The following is a 21111-nucleotide window of genomic DNA, read 5'->3' as shown; positions in this document are numbered from 1 at the left end:
CAATGTGTAGCATGATGAAGCAAGGCGTTTTGTTTTATGTTTCTTTAAGGGAATTTGGAAAATATGCTGTTGTCATTTAAAACGAGGTTAAAGGGGAGACGGGGAAGGAAAGCGGATATGCATAGAAATCCTGGTTGGTTTCATGCTGTCATCCCTTGCCCTGCACAATTTGATTCTATTTTGTCCTTTTATTCTTCTTATCTGTTGACAAAGGTTTGCAGGACAGGCGAGACTTCAAAATGATGGCATGGGCAGAAGTGAAACAAACAAAATCTATTGGCTTTGATATATAACTGATCAGTTTCCGCTACAAATGCAACAAATGCTCCATCCGACGTTGCCCAAAGGGCTTTGCTACTGTGCTAACACATATGTTGTACACACTGCGCTAGGCTTGCCCCGTCGGACGCCACCTACGCGCCCGCCACGTCGCCCACTATCACGCCCAGGATCCAGCAGTTGACCATAAAGAACCCCAGCGACGCCAGCCACAGTCCCGGCACAAACGTGCTCTGTCCAAGAAACTCCAACAGAAATCCCTGCTGCAGCCACGCCGCCTGGCCGGCCACCCACAGCACGAGCGCGAGCACGCCCTTCCGGGGCGACTGGACAAACGACGACTGCGGCAGATAGACGGGCAGAAGCACCATGTACCAAAGAAAATACTGGCTCGTGCAGACCTTGTTGAAGGCGACAAAGGCAAACGTCTGGGCGAGCAGGGTGGCGGGGAGATCCTTTTTGGCGAGGACGAGGGGCAGGAGGACGGTGGCGAGGAGCAGCTGGGGCGCGAACGCGAGGCTTTCAATGGGCGGAAGCCACGACGTGGTCGACGTTGCGGCGGCGATTATGCTGTTTGCAGCGCCTCCGGTGATGGCTGCCGCCGCCGCGGACGACAGGTAGAGCTGCGTGTTGTAGGGGCTAAAGTTGTGACGGTGGTCGATGCGGGTGACATGGTGGAGGTACGTGTGCTGGAGGAAAGGGAAGCCATATCTGGGGGTAAGATGTCAGTGCTGCGGTCTAGTAAAAGGTATGCGGCAACGTTTGACCTACATCGAGTACATGACCAGGTTGAGCCCGACAAAGATGGCCAGACTGGCACCGGCGAGCTGCAGCCGTGCGGGCGTCACAAAGGCAAGGATCGGGTGCACAGGCTTGTCGACCTGTTTGCTGTTCTTCTTGGACACTTTGGCCGGCGCCCGCCCCCCACTCTGCCCCATATTGTCGGCGTCCATCCACCACACAATGGCCGGCGCGTAGATGAAGGGATAGATCTTGAGGTGGACGCCGGCGCCCAACAGGAGGCCCGCCAGCAGCGGCTGCCGCGCCACGTGCACGGCCCACAAGAGGGCGGCCACGAGGGCACCCAGCAGTCCTTCAGCGCTGCCGCGGGTGCTGATGGCGGCCACCATGGGATTCAGCAGCCAGACACTGGCGTAGATGCGGGCGGTCGTCGCATGCGCGGGCGATGCTACACGCAGCTGCTCCCGGAGCACTCGCTCGAGCAGCCACCCCGCGACAAGATCGGCGGCCGCAAACAAGACTTTGCCGGACGCAAACATCAGCTGCTGTCCCAGCACACCGCCAGTCTCGGCCGCCGTCGGCAGCAGCAGCCACGCGAGCAGCGGCGTGTACCGGTACGTCTCGCGGTCGTAGGGCGAGCCGCCGTCCTTGGCGACAAAGCGGGCCGCGTCTGTAAAGACCAGATAGTCAATGTCTGTGTACTTGACGGGCGAGTTGGCGTCCTGCCAGAGGCCGTAGACGAGGAGGACGATCCGGAGCGCGGCGGCAGCGCCGTAGACGGCCGTGGCATTGCCGAAGAAGGCGGCCGCGCGAGAGGACTTGCTGTCTTGGAACTCCTTCACTGTCTCCTTCTTCCTCTCCTGCAGCTGTACCCGCCGTCGTGTCACAGGTGGTGAGGCCATGCTGTCGGTGGCGATGCTGTGGTGTTTGATGCGATGCTATGTCGCGGAAGCAAGAAAACTGAATTGGGCAAGTGAGCTCCTGACGTTGAAATTGCGCTAAAACTGCAGCGGCTCAGGGCGGGCTTTCCAGGGGCTTGTTTCCAGTGGGTCTTCTCCGCCGATCGAGCAAAAGAGTGGAGAAACTTGCATGCCCCACAATTTGTCTGGAGCTTGCCTTTCAAGGAAACTTTTCAACGACATTCGTTCTTTCCCTCGTTGACGGCGATACGATCACGAGTGCACGCCGTTCCCATCGACTCCTGATCTCCTAAGCCCCTTTTTATCCTATTGGCCGCAACCTAATGCCAACGCCCACCCACCATTCCACCACCCCAACACTCACAGCCATGGCCCCCGAAGGCAAACGCCGGTGGCAGGCGGACAGCAACGGCGCCGCTGCCGACGCGCCGGATCATAAGAAGATGGCGCGCCGGACTGGCCCTCCACCTCCTGCTGCTGCTCCCACGGTCCGCAACGCCTACACTGCCATGTTCGAAGGCTTCCGCGACCACCTCGACGCGCACCACGAGCGCCGCGAACGCATCGTCAAGGCCTCGCGCGACATCACCGCCCTCAGCAAGAAGATCATCTTTGCGCTCCAGCGTGTCCGGCGCATCCACCCCGAGTTGCCACGCGACGTCGACGGCGAAGTCACCCGGCGGCTGGGCGAGATTGGGCGGCTGCTGGCGGGCATCGCGCCGGAGATGCAGGGGATCAACCGCGGGCGGTACGGGCGGGTGCTGTTTGGGATGGAGGAGCTGCTCGAGGCGCTGACGTTCTTGCACTACCTGCGGCACCAGGTCTTGCTGAACCCAGACGAGGCGGCCGAGCAGGTGGCGGCCCTGTGCGTGGAGGGCCGGGCCACCAAGGACACCAAGGACACCAAGGACACCAAGGACACCAAGGACACCAAGGACACCAAGGACACCAAGGACACCAAGGACACCGGTGACGCCGAGAGCCAAAACGACGAGGACGTCCCCAGGATCGTGCCTGACGACAACGACTTCTTGATGGGCGTCTTCGACCTGTCGGGCGAGATGATGCGGTTCGCAACGACGTCGGCGGCGCTGCGGGGCGAGCTGGCGAGCGATGGAGGTGACGGAGCCGACCAGAGAGGACAGGGGCGAACGATTGTCGGCGACATGCAGGAGCTGGACAGCTTCTTCCGGATGCTGCCGCAGCGGCACGACAAGTCGTGGAAGATAAAGACACAAACGCTGCAGACGTCCGTGCAAAAGGTGGAGCGGCTTGGCTACGACCTGCGGGTGCGCGGCAGCGAGCGGCCCAAGGGCTGGGTGCCCGATGCGCCCGAGGCCGGGGAGGCGGGGACTCCGTGAGTAGGTGAGTGGCTGTTCACTACGAAAGGGGATGCACCACGAGACGGGATGCATCATAGGGGTTACGACGTTCTTTTTGGTGTTTTTTGAGCACATGTTTTACTTTGTCCCGATACCTGTCGTTATTTTTTTTTTTATCCTGACGTTATGTGACCTAATCGGCCCTTGCTTTTTATTTTCAATTTCTGATTTTATGTACAATTGAATGGAGCCACTCCATATGACATACTTACACCCAACGACGAAGACACACTACCGGCTGCATCCCGTTTTGCGACCATATTTTCGGTTCATGACACCAGCATTTCAACCCATTCAACATGCAAACCTGCCTCCCACCTACGACAGAGTCGGCGGGGTCCAGTCGACGTACTTGGACATGTCGACAGTCGCCGACGACTTCTCGACGGCACCGGGCGCCGCGCCCGTGCCCAGCAAGAAGTGGTTGATGTACGTCGTCAAGTCGGCCTGCTGCGCGCTCGGGAACATGCAGTGCGAGTGGCCGCCCACGAGCGAGAAGCCCATGTTGTTCGGCGCGCCCACGCCTTTGTAGATCAGCCGGCCCGCCTTCATGCAGCCGGTGGTCGACACGGGGCCCAGCCAGTCGATGTCGTTCTCAATGACAAACAGGCCGCGCGGGGCCGTCAGCGCCGCCAGCATGTGGTGGTCCTCGGGCATCGTGCTCGTCTTGGCCGTGTAGCTGTTGAGGTTCTTGGAGAACCACACGTTCTCGCCTACAATCTCGCCGGCCGTCTGGATGTTCTTGCCCGCGCTCTTCTCCGCGTCCGAAATGCGCCAGCAGGCTGCGCCGCCCGACCCCGACTCCTGCGGGAGCGTCAGCGCAATGCGCGTGTTGAGCGCGCCCACGACGAACGCGCCCTTGCCGTTGCGCGAGCAGCCCGTCACGCCCAGCTTGGTGGTGTCGACGCCCGACGTCGCATTGACCTGCTCGAGCGCGTCAATCAGGCGGCCCACGCCCCAAGCCCACGCCGTCAAGGCGCCCGCGCTGTGGCCCGCGCCAAACAGCGTGTAGAATTTGCCCTGGCCGCGCGACGAGCCCGACGCCTGCGACGCGAAGCCGTCGTTGTCAAAGTTGATCGTGCTGACCGTGCCGGGGATGGGCAGCGAGGACCCGCCAATGGTAATAATGGCGGCACCGCCGCCACCCGAGCCCTTCTTGATGGTGCTCGTAAAGGACACCGACTTGCTGCCGACGGTGATGTCGACCTTGAGGCTGCTTCCCGTCAAGGTGCCCTTGACGGCGTCGGGCGGTCCGGGGAAGTCGCCCAGCTCGTACTGCTCCATGGCCTTGAGAATCTCCTGCTGGCGGCAGGCCCACTGGTCCTTTGTGGTAACCTTGGTGCCGTCGGAGGCGGTGAAGGGGTCCGGCAGCTTGGCATTGGACACGGCCGGGATGGAGGCGGGGACGGTGCAGGCCTGCTGGATGCCAAAGATCTCGCGGGCTGGCAGGGCCATGGCCGGGCCGGCGAGGAGGAGGGCGGAGATGAGGTACACCATTTTGAAAGAGGTGTGTCTTGGAGACGATGTCAAAATAAAAAGACGAAGAGGGAAAGGCAAATGGGGGAAAGAGACCAGGGAGAGAAAAATATACTGCAGACGAGGAAACCGGTCTATATATTCGGGGACTTGCTGCGGAGATGCGATTTTGTTTTTGGGTACGTGGGGAGAAAGGGATTGAGGAGGTTAAATATTGAGCATATTGGCTGTCTCCGGCTGATGGGAAGCAGCTTGCGGATGATATGAAGCCGGATGGAAGGCTCCCAAGGCAAGGGAGCTGGATGTGAGTCTGGGCACTGAGTTGAACTCGGCGCTTGGCTGTCTACACTTTACACAACTGTCCATGACTTGCCGATGGGGTTGTCTCTTGTTTATACCATACCACATCATCATGTCACCTATCACCACATCTCCAAGCCCATCGTCTCGTCGCATCTTTGGCCGCGACCGGGCGCCGAAAAAACCGATCCCATGCACTGGTTCCAGTCGAAGATGGGGGCCATGATCAGCCAGGACGTCATTCGTGGTATCTCCGTCTCGTCGGTCGAGGCCTGTAGATAATATCGAGAGGGCGGGAGGCGGAAGTACACCAGACAAGTTATTCCACCAGTGAGGACGAAGGTCAGTAGTTCGGTATTGGTCCGTGTTATATATCCTGGACGTCTGTCTTGGCACTTTATCCTCCCAGAAGGGAACCGGAGACGACTCGTATACTATCAGACGAGATGTGAGGAGAGTGGAAAAACTGGGAAGCATGTTGCAAAGACTGCCGCCAATACTCCTAGTATGCGACTCCGCGTGGAAAAGCCCTTAAATCTGGCGTGGTTTCTCGACCGAATTTGGCCACATAGCCTAAGTGCCTAAAATGGAACCGTATACAAATCCTGTTCTAAATGAAACTGTGCTCTCCCCGCCTACCAAACTGATATTCTATAACGGCAACCCTCCGTAATTGATTTAAACGGTGGTTTTTGCATCCCTTTCCAGAAACAGTTTTGACAGAACGTAAATCTCTCCGTCCTAGATACACCGCTCGACGAATGTTCCTCCGTACTCGCGATACCCGTTGGTACGAGTCATGTCATGAAACATGGTTTCAATGGTAATTCAGCGCAACCTTCCAGGCCAGTGGCCAATGCCATGTGGCCGGCGATGCCGGGCGTGTGGATTCAACGGCGATGCAATGGGATCTCACCAGGGACCAGCTTATTTGCCTCTAGTAAACTGACCCCGTTAGTCCCCCTAGGCACGGGCCGCTCACGGCGGCCGGGCCACTAACAGTGCATGAGACCACCATAGATTTCAACAAGCATCGCCGTACATTTTGCCAGACAGTAGTAAATAAAACGATCCATGCTCCCTGGCTGGAAATAGGGGAGGGCCAAGGATTAGATTTCCTGCTCCTCACACCTACATTCCGGTCCGTTGATCGTGGTCTTTTCTTTACTGACTCCATCTATCCCCAGAACCACTTACAGCTTAGGAGGGCCCCCCTGCTCTCCTGCTGCCTTACTTGCCCGTCTGGCAAGGCTGACTGTCGACAATGCAGCCTCAGCTAGTTGTGGATTTGCCAGCCAACGCGCCGAACAGAACACTGGTTATGTACGGCAGGCTTGGGGACTGTGGTGACTTGCCATTGGTTGTTTCAACCCGGAAAGAAACGCTCGTCGAAAAAAAAAAACGCGCGCGCCAAAACTGAATGTGGCATGTATGTCAATATCGAAGATAGTGGCTGAGTCTTCCAGCTGTTGGGCACCGAGGAAACCTGAGCTCGCCATCACAGGCCACCGAATGGTGAGGCTGAGCCCAAGAGGACTCATAGCACCCATAAAATACACAATATACCCTTCTTTTGTTTCTACGTTTCTTCTTTTTTCCTCTCATGCCAGACCGCACTATTCAAAGCGCCACAAAATGCCAGAACGGCTCAAAAAGCCCCGGAAGGGATTCAAAACTCTGTTCTCACGGGAGCGGCACAACGCCGGTGGGCCGTCAAACCCCGATTTCACGAACATCGGGCCCGCACATGCCGCGCACGCTCCACAAGGCTTGGAGCTGGTGTCGCCAAGTTCGAGCACTCTGCGTGTTGCCCAGGCTCCACTGGTCGACAATTCATCGCCGCCTAATCATGGACAGGGTATGACATATGGCCATACCACATCGCTTGGTCTGGCTTTCAGACCTGCCATCCCACCAGCCCAGATGTCGGTTGCTCTGGCTGCCACACCGGCCTCACCAGTGATTCCAACGCCGCCGCCACTGAACCCCTCGGATATGACGAACACCGGAACCGAGGCCCAAACCAACGCTGACGACATCGAGCCTTGGACGGCGGCATTCCACCTTTTCCAAGAAAAGTCTCCTGATCTTGCTGCCAGCTACGAGAAATGTCTGGTGTCCCTGCTGGGCATGACAGCGGACGACGTGAAGCTGGCCGTGCCACGGTCTGTCGAAACCGTCGTGCAGACACAATTGAAGCGGCGTGAGGGCAAGCAGTGGAAGCTGCCTCTTCCCTTGGGCAAGACAATCAACGTGCGCAAACAGACCGAAAAGCTGGTCAAGCTTTTGCTCTATTTCGATCCGATCGTGAAAGATGCAGTCAGTGCCCAGCCGTATGCAGCACTGGCGTGGTCTAGCGTTTCTATGCTTCTTTCAGTGCGTGACACTCCTTCTATCCCCGAGCCATTCCGCCTGCTTTTGCAACAGTCAAACACTTTGGTACATCTACTAACGTCTTTTCTTCTTCTCCCCCCCCCCCCCCCCTCCTCTCCTACCAGCTGCTCACAAATACCACCATCCAGAACGAAGCGATGCTTGACGGTTTCAATTCTATCAACGACATTCTTGTCTACTGGAATGCCGGTGAAGAGATTCTCCGCAAGGGCAATACCGGAGCCCACTTTCTCAAGTCTCTCAGCAACCTCTACGCTTCTATTATTGAGTACCAGGCCTCCGTCATTTGCCATATTTCAAGTGGCCAAGGCTCTCGAGCACTGAAGAGCGTTGTCGGCGCCGTGGACTGGGCCAAAAAGGCGCAGAAAATTGCCCAGTTGAACACGGCGTGCAAAGACCTCGTGGACATCAGTTGCCGGGCCGACATCCAACGAGCCAACGACAGCACACTACAGGGCATGCGTGACATTGTCGTGGCATTGGAACAGAGTGAGCAACAGACGCATGGCCGCGAGAGGGACGAGAAAGAAGCAGAGCTTCTTCGCAATCTCCAATGCCCCTACGACAGCTACAAAGACTTTAACCGCCAAAGAGTCCACGGGACGTGTGAATGGTTCTTCAACGACGACAGATTCCATGCATGGCGCGATGCCAGCACGTCTAGCCTTCTCTGGGTTTCTGCCGGCCCTGGCTGTGGCAAGTCGGTCCTCTCACGAGCCATTGTCGACGACCTCCGCGCGTCCACCGCCGGCGGCAGCTCCACTGTTTGTCACTTTTTCTTCAAACACGGAGACGAAGACCGCACGCTTGCCGCCAATGCGCTCAGTGCCATCTTGCACGGCTTGTTCACTGAGGACGCATCCCAGCGCTTAATCCAGCACGCGCTGCCGAGCCACAAAAGTCATGGCAAGCGCCTGGCCCAGGATTTCCTGGAGCTGTGGAAGATCTTGACCAGCTGTGCTCAGTCGGACGACGCCGGAGAAATCATCTGTGTTTTGGATGCACTCGATGAATGTGAACAGCAGAGCCGGCATGAGCTCCTCGACCGTCTGAGACAGTTTTACAGGGACCAACAACCCACGTCCGCCAAAGCCTCGAAGCTGAAGTTCGTCATCACAAGCCGCCCCTATGACGACCTCGAAAAACAATTTGCCGGGTTCGCAACAGCCAACTGCATCCAGTTCCACGGTGACGACAAGTCCGCCGAAATAAGTCGGGAGATCGATTTCGTCATTGACGAGCTCGTGGACGAAGTGGCCGGCTCGTTTAGTCGCGACGACAAGAAGAGGTTGAAAACGCACCTCAAGGGCATGACGAACCGCACGTACCTTTGGCTGCATCTTACCTTTGACATTATCAGACAAAGCCCTTGCGAATTCGGCCGACCTTGCGACATCGACGAGCTTCTGTCCATACTGCCATCTCAGGTGGCCGACGCGTACGAAAACATCCTGAACCGGAGCAAAAACAAAAAGCGAACAGAAACAATCCTTTCCATTGTGCTTGCCGCCGAAAGACCGTTGACGCTCCGCGAAGCAAACGTCGCCGTGGCCATGGCCTTTGCGCTGCAAAATAACAAGTCGCCGCCGCCATCCACCTCCGCTGAACTTGATAAACAACTATGGCCAGAAAAAACGTTCAAAAGCGTTGTAACCAACCTCTGTGGCCTTTTCCTCAGTGTGTATGACGAAAAATTAGTCTTCATCCATCAAACCGCGAGAGAGTTTCTCGTCGGCGCCAGAGGCGAAGGCAATGTTTGGCAGGGACGTTTTGCCTTGCCCACATCGCACAGCGTCATGTCGTCCATCTGCGTCCGCTACTTGCTGCTGCAAGAGATACACGTTTCCTATAGGGAATACTTCGATCGCATTACACGTCGCAGATTTTTGGATTACGCCGCTAAACACTGGCATCGGCACCTCGCCGCACAGGATCCCACTGCTAGATTTGACTTGCTGTCAGAAGCTCGCATCCTCTTAGATGGAACTGATATCCGAAACCAAGCTTGGATGTACCAGTCTTCGAAAGTTGAAGTATTGTACGGGATGACCAGCCTGACTGTTGCAAGCCTCTTCTGCCTGACGTCAGTTGTGGAGGACATGCTGAAGACCGGCAAGGTAGATATTAACAAATGCGACGCACATGGCAATACAGCGCTTCACCACGCCGCCAAAGAAGGTCATACGGCAATTGTTTGGCTACTCCTCGATAAAGGTGCCGATATTTACGTACGGAATAGATTCGACGACACGGCGTTTCGAGACGCCGCCGATAACGGCCATACGGAAACTGTTAAGCTGCTACTCGATAACGGTGCCGACATTAATGTGCGGAGCATTCACGGATACACAGCGCTCCACGTCGCAGCCATACGCGACGATTCAGAAATCGTTCAGCTGCTTCTCAAAGAGGGCGCTGACGTTAACGCAAGAGACAGCGACCGCTGGACGCCGCTCCACAGAGCAGCTGAAGGCCGTAGTAATAAAATTTTTCGGCTCCTCCTCGACAACGGCGCCGACATTCATGTGCGGAGTAAAGACGGTGAGACGCCACTCTGGTACGCGGCGTATTTTGGCAATAGTGAAATGGTTCGGCTACTACTCGAAAAAGGTGCCAACGTCGATGTATTGAATCGTTGGGGTGAGAGCATACTCCACTATACAGCCGACAACCATGCAGCCGAAAACGGCCATACCGAAGCCTTGGGATTGCTCCTTGCCAAAGGTGCCGACATCCACGTACAGAATGCGAAGGGCAACACGGCACTCCATATTTCAGCCAAGTACGGATATACGGAGGCGGTAAGACTCTTTCTTGATCACGGCGCGAATATAGACGCACAAAACCGGGACGGCCAAACAGCACTCTACAAGGCGCTGCAGGAAAATCACATGAGCGTGATTCGGCTACTCTTGGAATACGGCGCCGACGTTTTTGTACAAGACGTTGACGGCAGGACGGCACTTGAAGCCACGCACGAGAGTGATCCCGCCAAAGCCACTGAGATACTGTCAATAGCATTGGAACTGCTCGGGAAACGGGTAGACGACTTTCCTAAGCAGGATCTGGACGGTCTGAAGGAGCTTGCAGCCAGAGTCGAGAGTAGCCTCGCTACGGCTCACAGACTCTACGAGAAATGGTCTGGCATCGCCATTGAGTTGACCGTGATCGCCTCTCCCCTTCCTTTGCAAGACAACGAAGGAATTTTAACATGGCAGGACGAAAACATGCAACTCGTCGCGTCCCAACATATCTGGGGTTTCTTAAGAGAAATGCAGAGGGGGCGGGAAATGGTTATGGGCAGGAGTGGTGTACAGAGGCAGCCAAATGGGTAATCAATTTCAGGGCTCGCGTATAATTGCTTGTATTCGTCACATGGCTTTTCGGTACAGTCTTCCATTCATAAACTTTTTGCTCCGTTTCGAATTCACAGCTCTCGGCTCTTATCAGATGAATGGCCAGCACACCTATTGCATTTTTACGTAAGTGAGAGAAAGTAACAATGCAATGGCAAGGAAAAAAGGAGGAAGGGAAACAGAAACTGAGGCAAAAAGATATTACATTTTGTAGAAACGGACGTGACGGGCATTATTTGTGTAGATGGACCGTGCAAGTGACTGTTGTGCCGGTATAAATGAACATTAATCTATTTTCTCCATGGCACACTGCCCCACAAAGGCTGCGGATGAGGTGCTGTGTTTTGTTTCGTGCATTTTCCATCTTCCGCAATTTTGTACTAACCCGTTTGCCCTCTTTTACACCTTCGAAATTGTGTTTGCTCTCGTGCAAGAACCACAGGCCGAAGCGAAGGAAGGATGGCACCGATGCGGGTGCCACAGTCTCATCCTGGATGTGTATTTGCAGGTCCTCCGTGACCTTTGTGTGCTCCGAGTTTCGTAAAACCACATTGTCGTAGTAGAAAGCCGTGCTCTTGTGTTCTTGTCCCTTTTTAGCGGCCGTCTCGGTACGTCGTTGCATCACCCCTTTACTCCTCACATTCGCCTCCATGTACATGGCCTCCCCCGGCCTTCTCGGCCTTCTCGGCCTTCTCGGCTTTTTGTTTACACCAATGACCCAGGCCCACGGCGGCCTCGCCAACTACACCGTCGGCGACCCGCCGGTCTGGTACCGCGGCTACGACCCAGACGAAAATGCGGCCGAGCAGGACGGGCAGCCCTGGATGGTCCAGCGCAAGTGGGCATCCATCGACCCCATCTTCACTGCGGCCGACCCGTTTTTGGCGTGCAACAAGCCCGGCACGCCCGGCCCCGCGTACATTCCCGTGGCGGCGGGCCAGAACCTGACGGCCGTCTACTGGTACTGGCTGCACCCGGTCGGGCCCATGTCGGCGTGGCTGGCGGCCTGTCCGCCGCTGGACGAGGGCGGCTGTGTGGGCGTCGACGTCAATGCGCTGCGCTGGTTCAAGATCTGGGAGGCCGGGCTGCTGGCCGGGACCGGCAACCTGGCCGAGGGCATCTGGTACCAGAAGCAGTTCCAACACTGGGATGGTTCCCCGGACCTGTGGCCGGTGACCATCCCGGCGTCCTTGCAGGCCGGCCTCTACGTGGTGCGCCACGAGATTGTGAGCATCCACATTGCGAACCGGCCGCAGTTCTACCCGGAGTGCGCACACCTCAACATCACCGGCGGCGGGACGGAGCTGCCGCCGACGTCGTTTTACAAGACATTTCCAGGCGCGTACAGTGTGGATGGTAGGTCGCTTGCGAGGGAAGTATGCAAAAGGACAGTTGGAATACGATACTGACACCCGCTGAAAGATCCATCGCTGAAAATCGACATTTACTCGGACGCAATGCGCAACACATATGTACGTCTTTGGCCCTGAAGCAAGGTTGTCTGAGGGGATGCTCGAAGAGACACTGACAACGCAGAATTACACCATCCCTGGAGGACCAGTCTGGACAGGGTGAGTCGAGTGTCGGCACATACGACCTACCGTCAGTCACAAGCTAACAAGTTAGATTACCTGTCGACATATATTGTGTAGGATGTTGAGCTCGTATTTTAAAAGAAGTAATAAGTGGAATAAAACAAAAAAGGTCTCCAAGTGTGTAGTCCATTTATGTTCAAGCTACTATTTCTTTCATTTCAATTATTTTCTTATTGTTTCTCTTTTCTTACACGTTTCTTTTTTTATCACTCTCTTATAATAAGCTTACATGTGTCCTCGTAAGACGATGACGATGCATCTTCATATTATTATTTCATACGATTAGTCCCTTATCTGATGTTGACTTCCTAAAGCGAAGTTCACCGCAACTAACAAGACCACTGTGGGCGCCCCTTATCGGACGATGCTAGTTACACCTTCCCTTGTAAGATAACGCTAACCCCACCTGGTTTTCAGCGATCTGGACCCTGTCCGGTCCCCACTTTATTTTGTCACGACATCTCACGAGCACTCGTCGCACTTTCCGCCACGATCCTTATCCTTCTCAAACAGCGAACGTCGCCTCCAATTCTACGACAACGACCTTGACCGAGCTCGCATTCCACCACCACCAGGCACTGCCCACCATCGACGTCCTCATTATACAGCCGTGAGCTCTAAGCTCTGCAAATGCTTTTGTCGTCCGGCCCCGACTGGCCACGGTCATCGAATCACACTCTCGCGACACTCGCCTCGATCGACACCGCTGAATATTTCAACGTTCCTCAGCCTCCCTCCCATCATTCATGGGGTAATCGATACGAGCAATGCCCCTTTGCGCCTCCGCATCATCCATAGACACCTCCCCGGCCATGGCGTCCCGCGACTGTTTCCCGCTCCCAGGGGAGCTCATCGACGCCATCCTGTCGCTGCTCGGCCCCCAGGACCTCGCGCGCGTCACCCAGGTCAACCGCACCATGCGCACCTATGCGCTCGCCGACCGCTACTGGGTTGGCTTCACGCTGCAACACCTGCCCGAGCGCGTCCACAAGCACTTCCCGCCTTCCGAGTCGTGCGTGCCGCTGCCCCCTCACATCCCATCGTACCACCACCTGTACGCCGCCCACGAGGCCCGCTGGTTCCTGGCGCGCTACAAGATCTGGCTCTGCGGGCACGACATGGTTGGCAAGATTGTGGTGGCGCGCTACGATCCGCGGCGCGGGTGCCTCGAAGGCTACCGGCTGCTGGCGGTGTCGCGCGAGAGACAGCGGCGGGCGCTGTTCTACCCACCGGCGCCCAACACGATGGTGCACTCGTTCCACCCCGAGGTGCTGCTGCACCTGGACCGGCCTGTCCTCAAGCTCGAAGCGCGGCACCCGCCGACGAACGAGGACGCCGCCAAGGCGGACGGCGCCTCGGCGACAGGGACGCTGTCGTCGGCCAACACCAACGGGCCCAAGATTGTGCTGTACCAGCCGCCGGCGCCGTTGTCGTTTGGGCAGTACATGGAAAACAAGGCAGGACACACGGGAGCCAGCACAGACGACGCGGACGACACAGGTGGCGACACGCCCTTGCCGCCGGTGTGTCCGCGCATCCGGCCCATCGTGATGGACATGGACGGCGACAATGTATTGCTGTCGCAGAACAATGGCAGCGACGGCGGCAGCAATGGAGGCAACCGGCGAAACGGCCGTGGCAGTCCGAATGGCGACAACACCGGCATCGACAACATCCACATTGCTATGGCCAACAACAGCAGCAGAAGCAGCTTTGTCACGAGCAGCCAGCTGCGGAGGCAGTTTGTCTATGCGCGGCCGCTGACCGAAAAGGCGGCCAAAGGCGGGGGCTCGTTTACCAGGCGGGGCGAGAGTGCCGGCGGCCAGGCTGGCGACGACGACGACGGCGGTGACGGCGGTGACGGTGCTGGGGGTGCCCAAGCAGGCACCATAGACACGACAGTCATCCACGGCGCCCACAACGCCGGCGGTGCTGGCGCCACCCTCAACATGCCTGCCGACGACGAGCTCCCCATCGGCCGGCCGCCGTCCGCCTCGTCGCCCCTGCCCTTCCCCCTCTACACCGTCTGGCCGCCGCCCGCGATTCCGTCCGAGCACCGTGTCCGCGGCACAGGCATCAGCGCCAACCATTATCCGCGCGGCGCCGTTGGCCAGCCGCGCCTTCGCTCGGAGATTTCCGACCGCGCCTTTCACATGCGCACCTGGATGGACATGGGCGCCCCGCTCGGCGGCGGCGGCGGCAGCAGCAGCAGTGGCGGTAGCGGTGGCGGCTCGCCCATGACGTTTGACGCGCTCGAGACGTACGCCACCATCGACCCCAAGCACTACACGCCCACCGAGGACAAGGTGTATCGCGGCATCTGGGCCGGCGACTACAGCAGCCATGGCGTCGAGTTTTTGCTCGTGCACCAGCCAGACGACGACGACGTCGACGGCACCAGCCCGTTTGACCCCGACGCGTTCCCCCAGCGCGACGACGAAAGCGACGCCGACCACGCCCGCCGCGTCCACAGCGCCCGCATCCACCGCGGGCGTCTCGAGGGCATCAAGCTGACGGGCGACCCCAACGTGCCGCGCGGCGAGCGCTCCTTTGTGGCGCCGGACCTCAGCGACGCCGGCCTCGACGTCGTGATCGACGAGGCGCCCTTCCAGGGCGTGCGCGTCGTCAAGAGCGAGGGCCACATTGCCGGCACGGGCTTCCGCAACGACCGCTACGTGGAGTCGCGCCTGCTGCTGATCTCGCCGAACCAGCTGGCGCAGTACTGGGTGGGCTTTGGGCACATTTCCTTTTTTGAGCGGGTGGACATTGACAGGTTTGTGGATGCGATTGGCTAGAACATGGACACACAATGGACACAAGACGGACAGGACAATGGACGACTGGTGGAGGACATGACGATTTATGACAACGATACCATAGAACGCTATATACACCAAACGGGCAAGTTGTATGCGTACGGCGGCACAGGCGGCTACTCTTTTGTATATACATCCTACCTCTCATGATTTACTAAATTGAAACATACCTGCTGGCCGCATTGCATTCGAGATGTGCAATTTGATTTCTTTGTGCGATGTGTAAGTGTTGGGCTGACTTCTTTGGCCGAGGCGGTTCCTGGTTACGACGCACTTTTTTGGTGCTGTTTCTGTTTCAGGGCGCATCCCACCACGCTAACAACCACTGGTGACGTCAGGGGTTTCACAGCGAATTCCTCTGCGCACATGTAAATTCAAATTTTCACCACGTTGACATCGACTTGCGACCGACTCACAATCCAATTGACAACACAGCACAACGTCCCGTGGCCAGCATGCCCTCTCCTGAAGAATACCGCATCCTCGTGTCCGCCGGCACCGACTACGACCCGGCCACCCACGTGCCCATGCGCGTCAACTCTGCAACGCCGCTGCACCTGCAAGGCCCCGGCGGCGATGTCTGGCTGAATGTGCGCGTCAAGAACTACCGCGGGCCCGAGCGGCACCCCGAGGTGGGCGAGGTGCCCGACCCGGCGACGTCGCCATACTTTGAGAAGGAGCCGCACAAGACGAATGACGACACGTACGGGATCGGCGTGTGGTTTGTTCCTCGCGCGCCGGCCGGCAAAGACGGCGAGGACGGCGAGGACGGCGAGGACGGCGAGGACAGCGGCGACAGCAGCGTCGCAGGCATCAGTGGCACCGACCTCCAATGGGGCAACGACTTCGACGAGCCGCTCCGGGACCGCCTGCCGCCCGGGTTTGGCGCGGCCTTGCGAATCGTCAAGTGGTGGATCGATCCCGGACTGGAGGGCGATCCGTATGCGGACAAGCCGTACCTGTACGGGCCAGCCCTGAGTTCGTTTAACCAAGTGTATGCTGCTCTGGGTGACGTGCCTTTTGACGAAGACGACGCGGACGAGCGAAGCGAGGAAGTCGAGGACGATGGGGAGGAGGAAAAGAAGAGCACGCACAGCGGCGAGAACAAAAGCGAGCGAAGTGAGGACAAAAACAAAAGCGAGCGAAGCGAGGACAAAAACAAAAGCGAGCGACGCGTGGACCAAAAAGAAAACGGGCGGAGCAAAGACACAAAGGACCACACACAACCGCCGGTCGACGCCGACTGCGGCCTATGGTTCGGCGAGGGCGGCGACGCCGGCGGACGGGCCTGGCGCGCGTCGATTGGCGCGCCGGGCGACGACACGGGCGACGGCAAGGCTCGTATGAAGTGGGCGCTGGGCGCAGACGCCAAGGCCCAGTGGACGTGGCAGTACGGCCAGGGCTACGGCCTCGACTTCTACAACGGCTACCTGGACTTTGCGGACCTCACGCTGCGGCTGCCCGGGTTCCACCTGCCGCTGCTGCGGTACTATGCGAGCGACAAGGCGGAGAAGACGTGCCTGCGGTATGTGCTGCGGCACCGGGGCACGGGGCAGGTGTACTTGGTGGTGGTGTTCCGGCTGGTGCGGTCCACCAACAAGGACGGCAGCGAGGACGGCGAGGAGACGGACACGGGTGACGTCGAGGAAGAGCCCGTCGACGTCGACGAAGACAAGATTATCGACGAGGCACGGCGGAAGCTGTCGGCGCAGGACATCAGCGCGGACGATGTGGACTGAGTGTTTTCCTTTTGCGGAAGCGATGTTCGATACAGCTCTATTAGACGATAAAATTAATTCTATGCGCTTCTCTATGTTATGCGCAATCTACCATGTACTGTTTTCCGGGTATCATCTATCGTGTGGTGCGGCGATCATCGCGTTTCTATCCTGCTGTCATGCACGAGGAGACTGCCGTCGCCTTTGGTGCCTTCTGTCTCAGGTCGCCAACGCCTGCGCAAACTTGCTCCGCCGCCGGATGCGGTCGCCAAAGTACAGCAGCACCCACGGCACCAGCGTCAGGCCGGTGCCAATGGCGCCCAGCAGCGCGCCCGCCCGCGCAATGCCCATGTTGGTAAAGAGCGGGCGCATCACGAGCGGGAAGATGCCGCCCAGCACGTTGCGGCAGCAGCCCTGCGCGGCGAGCGCGGAGCTGGCGAAGCGGTGGTAGACGTCGGCCAGGTAGTTGAAGGTCGACAGGTAGATGGCAAAAATGCCGACGGTGGAGATGCCGATGCCAAACACCGGGGCGATCCAGTGGTAGTCGGGGCGGGCCGTGAAGCCAAAGATGAAAAGACCGACGGGCAGCAGGATGGACGTGACACAGGCGCCGCACAGGCGGGCTTCGGGCACGCCGCCGGCCTGGAAACGGGCCCGGAGGGCGGCGGGCAGCGGCAGGATGGTGAGGAGGTAGCGGTCCTGGTAGAGGCCCATGACGGTGGCGACGGCGGCGCCGACGAACATGCTGGCAAAGGTGTAGCCGGCCTGCTGCACGTTGAAGTCGTAGACCTCTTCAAACACCAAGAAGATGCTGCCAAAGGTGAGGTAGAGCACGGCCCACGCAAACGCGACCCAGAGCGAGAAGAAGAAGACGACGGGCTCGGTGAAGAACATGTGGAACGGGCGGTAGACGGACATGCCAATCAGCTTCCAGACGGTCGTGCGGTCCTCGTCGTCCTTGACCACCCAGCGCACGCGGCGGAGCGCAGACGTCGGAACGGGCGATGCGGGCGACGAGAGGGACGGCACCTCGCTCGCCATGGTCGTCTTTGGCTCGCCCTCGACGCGGTGCTGCGACTGCTTGGCCAGCGGCGGCAGGCAGGCGTCGTCGTCGTCGGCCGGCAGCCACACGCCAAAGTAGCCGGCCGCCTCGCGCGCCCCATACCACGCGTTGAGGGCCTTGGCCTTGCGTGACAGCAGCACGGACCCGCGGCTCTCGTGAAACAGAAAGACGAGGGCGACCATGAGCACGGCGTCGGCAATGACCTGGTGCCAAAACACCCAGCGCCAGGGCGCGCGCAGGCTCGTGTCGGTGGCGACGTCGTGGGCGCTTTGCGGGTACGTGGTGCGGTAGGTGATGACGGCCGACACCAGCGGCCCGCAGCCCGTGGCAAAGAAGACGCAGCCGCTAAACAGCGCCATGGGCGTGTTGCGGCCTTCGGCGTGCCACATGTCGGCAATGACGCCGCCGACCACGGTGCTGAACACGGAGCCGCCCACACCCACAAGCAGCCGGGCCACGAGCATGGCGCCCACGTCCGGCGCGGCGCCGCTGACCACCTGGAAGACGAGCATGACGCAGCCGGCAAACACAAACACGGGGTAGCGGCCGTTGTACTCGGACAGCGGGGCCATCAGCATGGGCGCCAGCGCGAAGCCCAGGCAGTACACCGTGATGCCCGCAAACAGCGTGACCGTGGGCGACGTGCCAAAGGCGGCCGACATGCGCTGGACCGGCGGCGAGAAGGAGCCGGCGCAGTACGCCGTCAGAAACGTGGCGATGCACGACAGCGCAAGCATTGTGTACTTGCGGCGGACGGGCCACAGGTGCGGGTCGGTGAATGGCTTGAGGTTGGGCGGTGGCGGTGGTGGTGCGGCGGCAACATCTGTGTTGTTGTCGTTGGCGCCTCTGCACGGAAATGTGTTGGGCGGCGGCAGCTCGGTGGCATAGGTAAAGTAACGATGCTCAATATGCAGCGCGGACGGGTCGACGGTGCTGCCGTCAATGCCGGTATCCGCGCGATGCGGCGCCGATGTCGACGTGGGCGCGGCCTCTTGCACGCGAATGTCGCTGGCCGTGTCAGACGCAGACTCCTCGAGGCTGCCGTCGATGGCTGTCTTCTCGCCCTCCTTGTCGATGGCCGAGTCGAGGCTGGAGCGGGAGGGCCCGTCGGCCCGGCCCAGCGGAGATACTGTGGCCATGGCGTGTGCTGTTGACTCGAATACCTTATGCCGGGATGCGATTTTTTCTGAGTGGCGATGTTTCACCAGGAGAGGAAGGATGTTCATGCATCCAGAAGCCAGACTGGGACGAGGGCCCATATGCTGTTTAAGTGATGTAGGCAGGGGAGATATGACAAACCCGAGAAATCGAAACAAATGTCCTAAAAAGGAAAGAATCAGAGAAATAACGAAATCAACCGGTAACGACAGAATTAGGAAGGTCCATGCACAATATCGATTCTCGATGGTGTGTCAAGCGTTGTTGTTTTGCCCGTAATGATGGGACAACGAAAAAAAGAAAAATGAAAAGAAAAAAGATAAAACATGTTCATAGTCACAACGGTAGTAAAGGTCAACCGCTTCGGCAGAAGTTAGAGGTGTAGTCATAGATGCCGAAGCCGCGAGCCAGTGGCCAATCGCACAATAGGAAAGTGGATGCAGATGAAAAATGCATGCCAGAAGGACAAACAACCGCATGGAGAGAAAACGTCCACAATCCCCTTGCGTCCAATGACGAGAAGCGGCCACAAACGCACAAACGACGCACGCCCTTCGATCGACGTGCGGATACCCGTCCTCTGCGCGTGTGTACATGGAGCAAGCCGTATTTCGGCCGTGTCCCCTCTCTTCGTTCTCTTCGTCCCTCAAATCTGCAATCCCCTGCTAAATGCCGGCGCGGCGCACCCACTTGGCACCCGCCCATTAGCCCGAGCACTAACCCAACAGAGGGGACGGGTTCAGCAGGTCGGGTTGCAGCGCCATGATCGGTGTCTTGTTGGTTTGCCTGTGAAGGCTTCTTTGGGAGGAGCATCTCCGCGTAGTCTGATCATGGCGTCGACACGGCTTCTGTAAAGAAAGAGGCCGATGAAGACGAGGTATGCTGACGGATCCGACGAAGCAGCTGCACAATAGGACGGGTAATCAAATGGAGGGCGAAGATAGCGAAGCGAAAACGAATGATAACGAAATCGATGCAGATGCTGCATCCGCCCCTGGTCCTGCATCTCGGTGGCCTACCCGTAGAACGTTTTCTTTTCGAAATTTCTTGCCTTTTTGACTCGCTGTTAGTTTCTTTCCCCGATGCGGCGTTCAACCTGCAGCCAGGCGGTTGGATACGGGATTGATTAGTCTTGTGGAGGTTATTGCCGACTTTCGGCACCAATCATTGTTACCTCCGGACAGCACAGACGAGGCCGCGGACTGTTGTAAATGTCCCCGATTGGGACACTGCATTGTTATTTCCGAGGTCTGTCTACAGTGTATCGTTCTGGTCCGCTGTTGTGTCGACTAAGAACTGAGTAAAGTACAGCCTTTGCGGTTCTTTCGTAGGACGTAAATTACTCCAAAACCCTTGGACGTTTGTCGTGGTTCGAATACGGAGGCGCCTAGCGGCAGCTGAGCACGGGATGACTTACAAACGTAGTCTCATGGGGAATCACGATTGGCCTCATCGATGTGGCGGTGCCAATGTAAAGATGTGTTGCCAGTCCTATTGATCTTCTTGTTGCTCGCCATAATTGTTGAGGCTTCATGTCAGCGTCTGTCAGGATGAACACGCATCACATGACCACGCGCCACACACCGGTACACACCTTCCTCAGTCGAGGCAGCGCAGCATTGTGTCCCCCCAAAGTGGCATCAACTCTCAACGTTGACAGTTCCAAACTCCATTCTCTCGACAGGATGCCTGACCTCCAGCGATGCCTTGCAACTCCATGAGATATTGAAGGCCGTCGTGCGTTGGGCTCCACTGTTGACATCACAGGCATACAACATATTCCGACAGCACTAGATCAGAATCACGTGACTGCGCCCTTCGACTTGCATCGACGTCGAGAAGGTTGATCACTTCACAGCTTTCGCCGCCTCACCGTTCCAGCCTCCTGGGAGCTGCGTGTCAGATGTGCAACT

General features: G+C 58.0%; 7 protein-coding genes across 7 annotated transcripts; 4 read left to right on the top strand and 3 right to left on the bottom strand.

Annotated features, from left to right (window-relative positions):
• Window positions 1–413: 413 nt before the first annotated feature.
• SPBR_01654 (phosphatidylinositol glycan, class M) lies at window positions 414–1922 on the bottom strand (the record flags this gene model as incomplete). Its single annotated transcript, XM_040759964.1, has 2 exons — window positions 414–990; window positions 1051–1922. The coding sequence occupies 2 exons, from the start codon at window positions 1920–1922 to the stop codon at window positions 414–416; spliced, it is 1449 nt and encodes a 482-aa protein (XP_040619058.1).
• Window positions 1923–2308: 386 nt separating this feature from the next.
• SPBR_09087 (uncharacterized protein) lies at window positions 2309–3301 on the top strand (the record flags this gene model as incomplete). The annotated part of the gene is made up of 1 exon (XM_040767213.1): window positions 2309–3301. The coding sequence occupies one exon, from the start codon at window positions 2309–2311 to the stop codon at window positions 3299–3301; it is 993 nt and encodes a 330-aa protein (XP_040619057.1).
• Window positions 3302–3640: 339 nt separating this feature from the next.
• Window positions 3641–4819, bottom strand: SPBR_01813 (uncharacterized protein; the record flags this gene model as incomplete). The annotated part of the gene is made up of 1 exon (XM_040760123.1): window positions 3641–4819. The coding sequence occupies one exon, from the start codon at window positions 4817–4819 to the stop codon at window positions 3641–3643; it is 1179 nt and encodes a 392-aa protein (XP_040619056.1).
• Window positions 4820–6733: 1914 nt separating this feature from the next.
• On the top strand, window positions 6734–12500 carry SPBR_01184 (ankyrin repeat-containing protein; the record flags this gene model as incomplete). The annotated part of the gene is made up of 5 exons (XM_040759495.1): window positions 6734–6956; window positions 7017–7474; window positions 7597–10728; window positions 11571–12204; window positions 12475–12500. The coding sequence occupies 5 exons, from the start codon at window positions 6734–6736 to the stop codon at window positions 12498–12500; spliced, it is 4473 nt and encodes a 1490-aa protein (XP_040619055.1).
• A 755-nt stretch (window positions 12501–13255) lies between these two features.
• SPBR_01476 (uncharacterized protein) lies at window positions 13256–15238 on the top strand (the record flags this gene model as incomplete). Its single annotated transcript, XM_040759786.1, has 1 exon — window positions 13256–15238. The coding sequence occupies one exon, from the start codon at window positions 13256–13258 to the stop codon at window positions 15236–15238; it is 1983 nt and encodes a 660-aa protein (XP_040619054.1).
• Window positions 15239–15714: 476 nt separating this feature from the next.
• On the top strand, window positions 15715–16998 carry SPBR_01756 (uncharacterized protein; the record flags this gene model as incomplete). The annotated part of the gene is made up of 1 exon (XM_040760066.1): window positions 15715–16998. The coding sequence occupies one exon, from the start codon at window positions 15715–15717 to the stop codon at window positions 16996–16998; it is 1284 nt and encodes a 427-aa protein (XP_040619053.1).
• A 198-nt stretch (window positions 16999–17196) lies between these two features.
• Window positions 17197–19179, bottom strand: SPBR_01475 (Major Facilitator Superfamily protein; the record flags this gene model as incomplete). The annotated part of the gene is made up of 1 exon (XM_040759785.1): window positions 17197–19179. One exon carries the CDS (start codon window positions 19177–19179, stop codon window positions 17197–17199), a length of 1983 nt encoding a protein of 660 aa, XP_040619052.1.
• Window positions 19180–21111: the final 1932 nt, after the last annotated feature.

The sequence above is a fragment of the Sporothrix brasiliensis genome, assembly GCF_000820605.1.
Source record: "Sporothrix brasiliensis 5110 chromosome Unknown Cont18, whole genome shotgun sequence".
Taxonomy (NCBI): domain Eukaryota; kingdom Fungi; phylum Ascomycota; class Sordariomycetes; order Ophiostomatales; family Ophiostomataceae; genus Sporothrix; species Sporothrix brasiliensis.
This window is presented reverse-complemented; position numbering and strand designations above follow the sequence as displayed.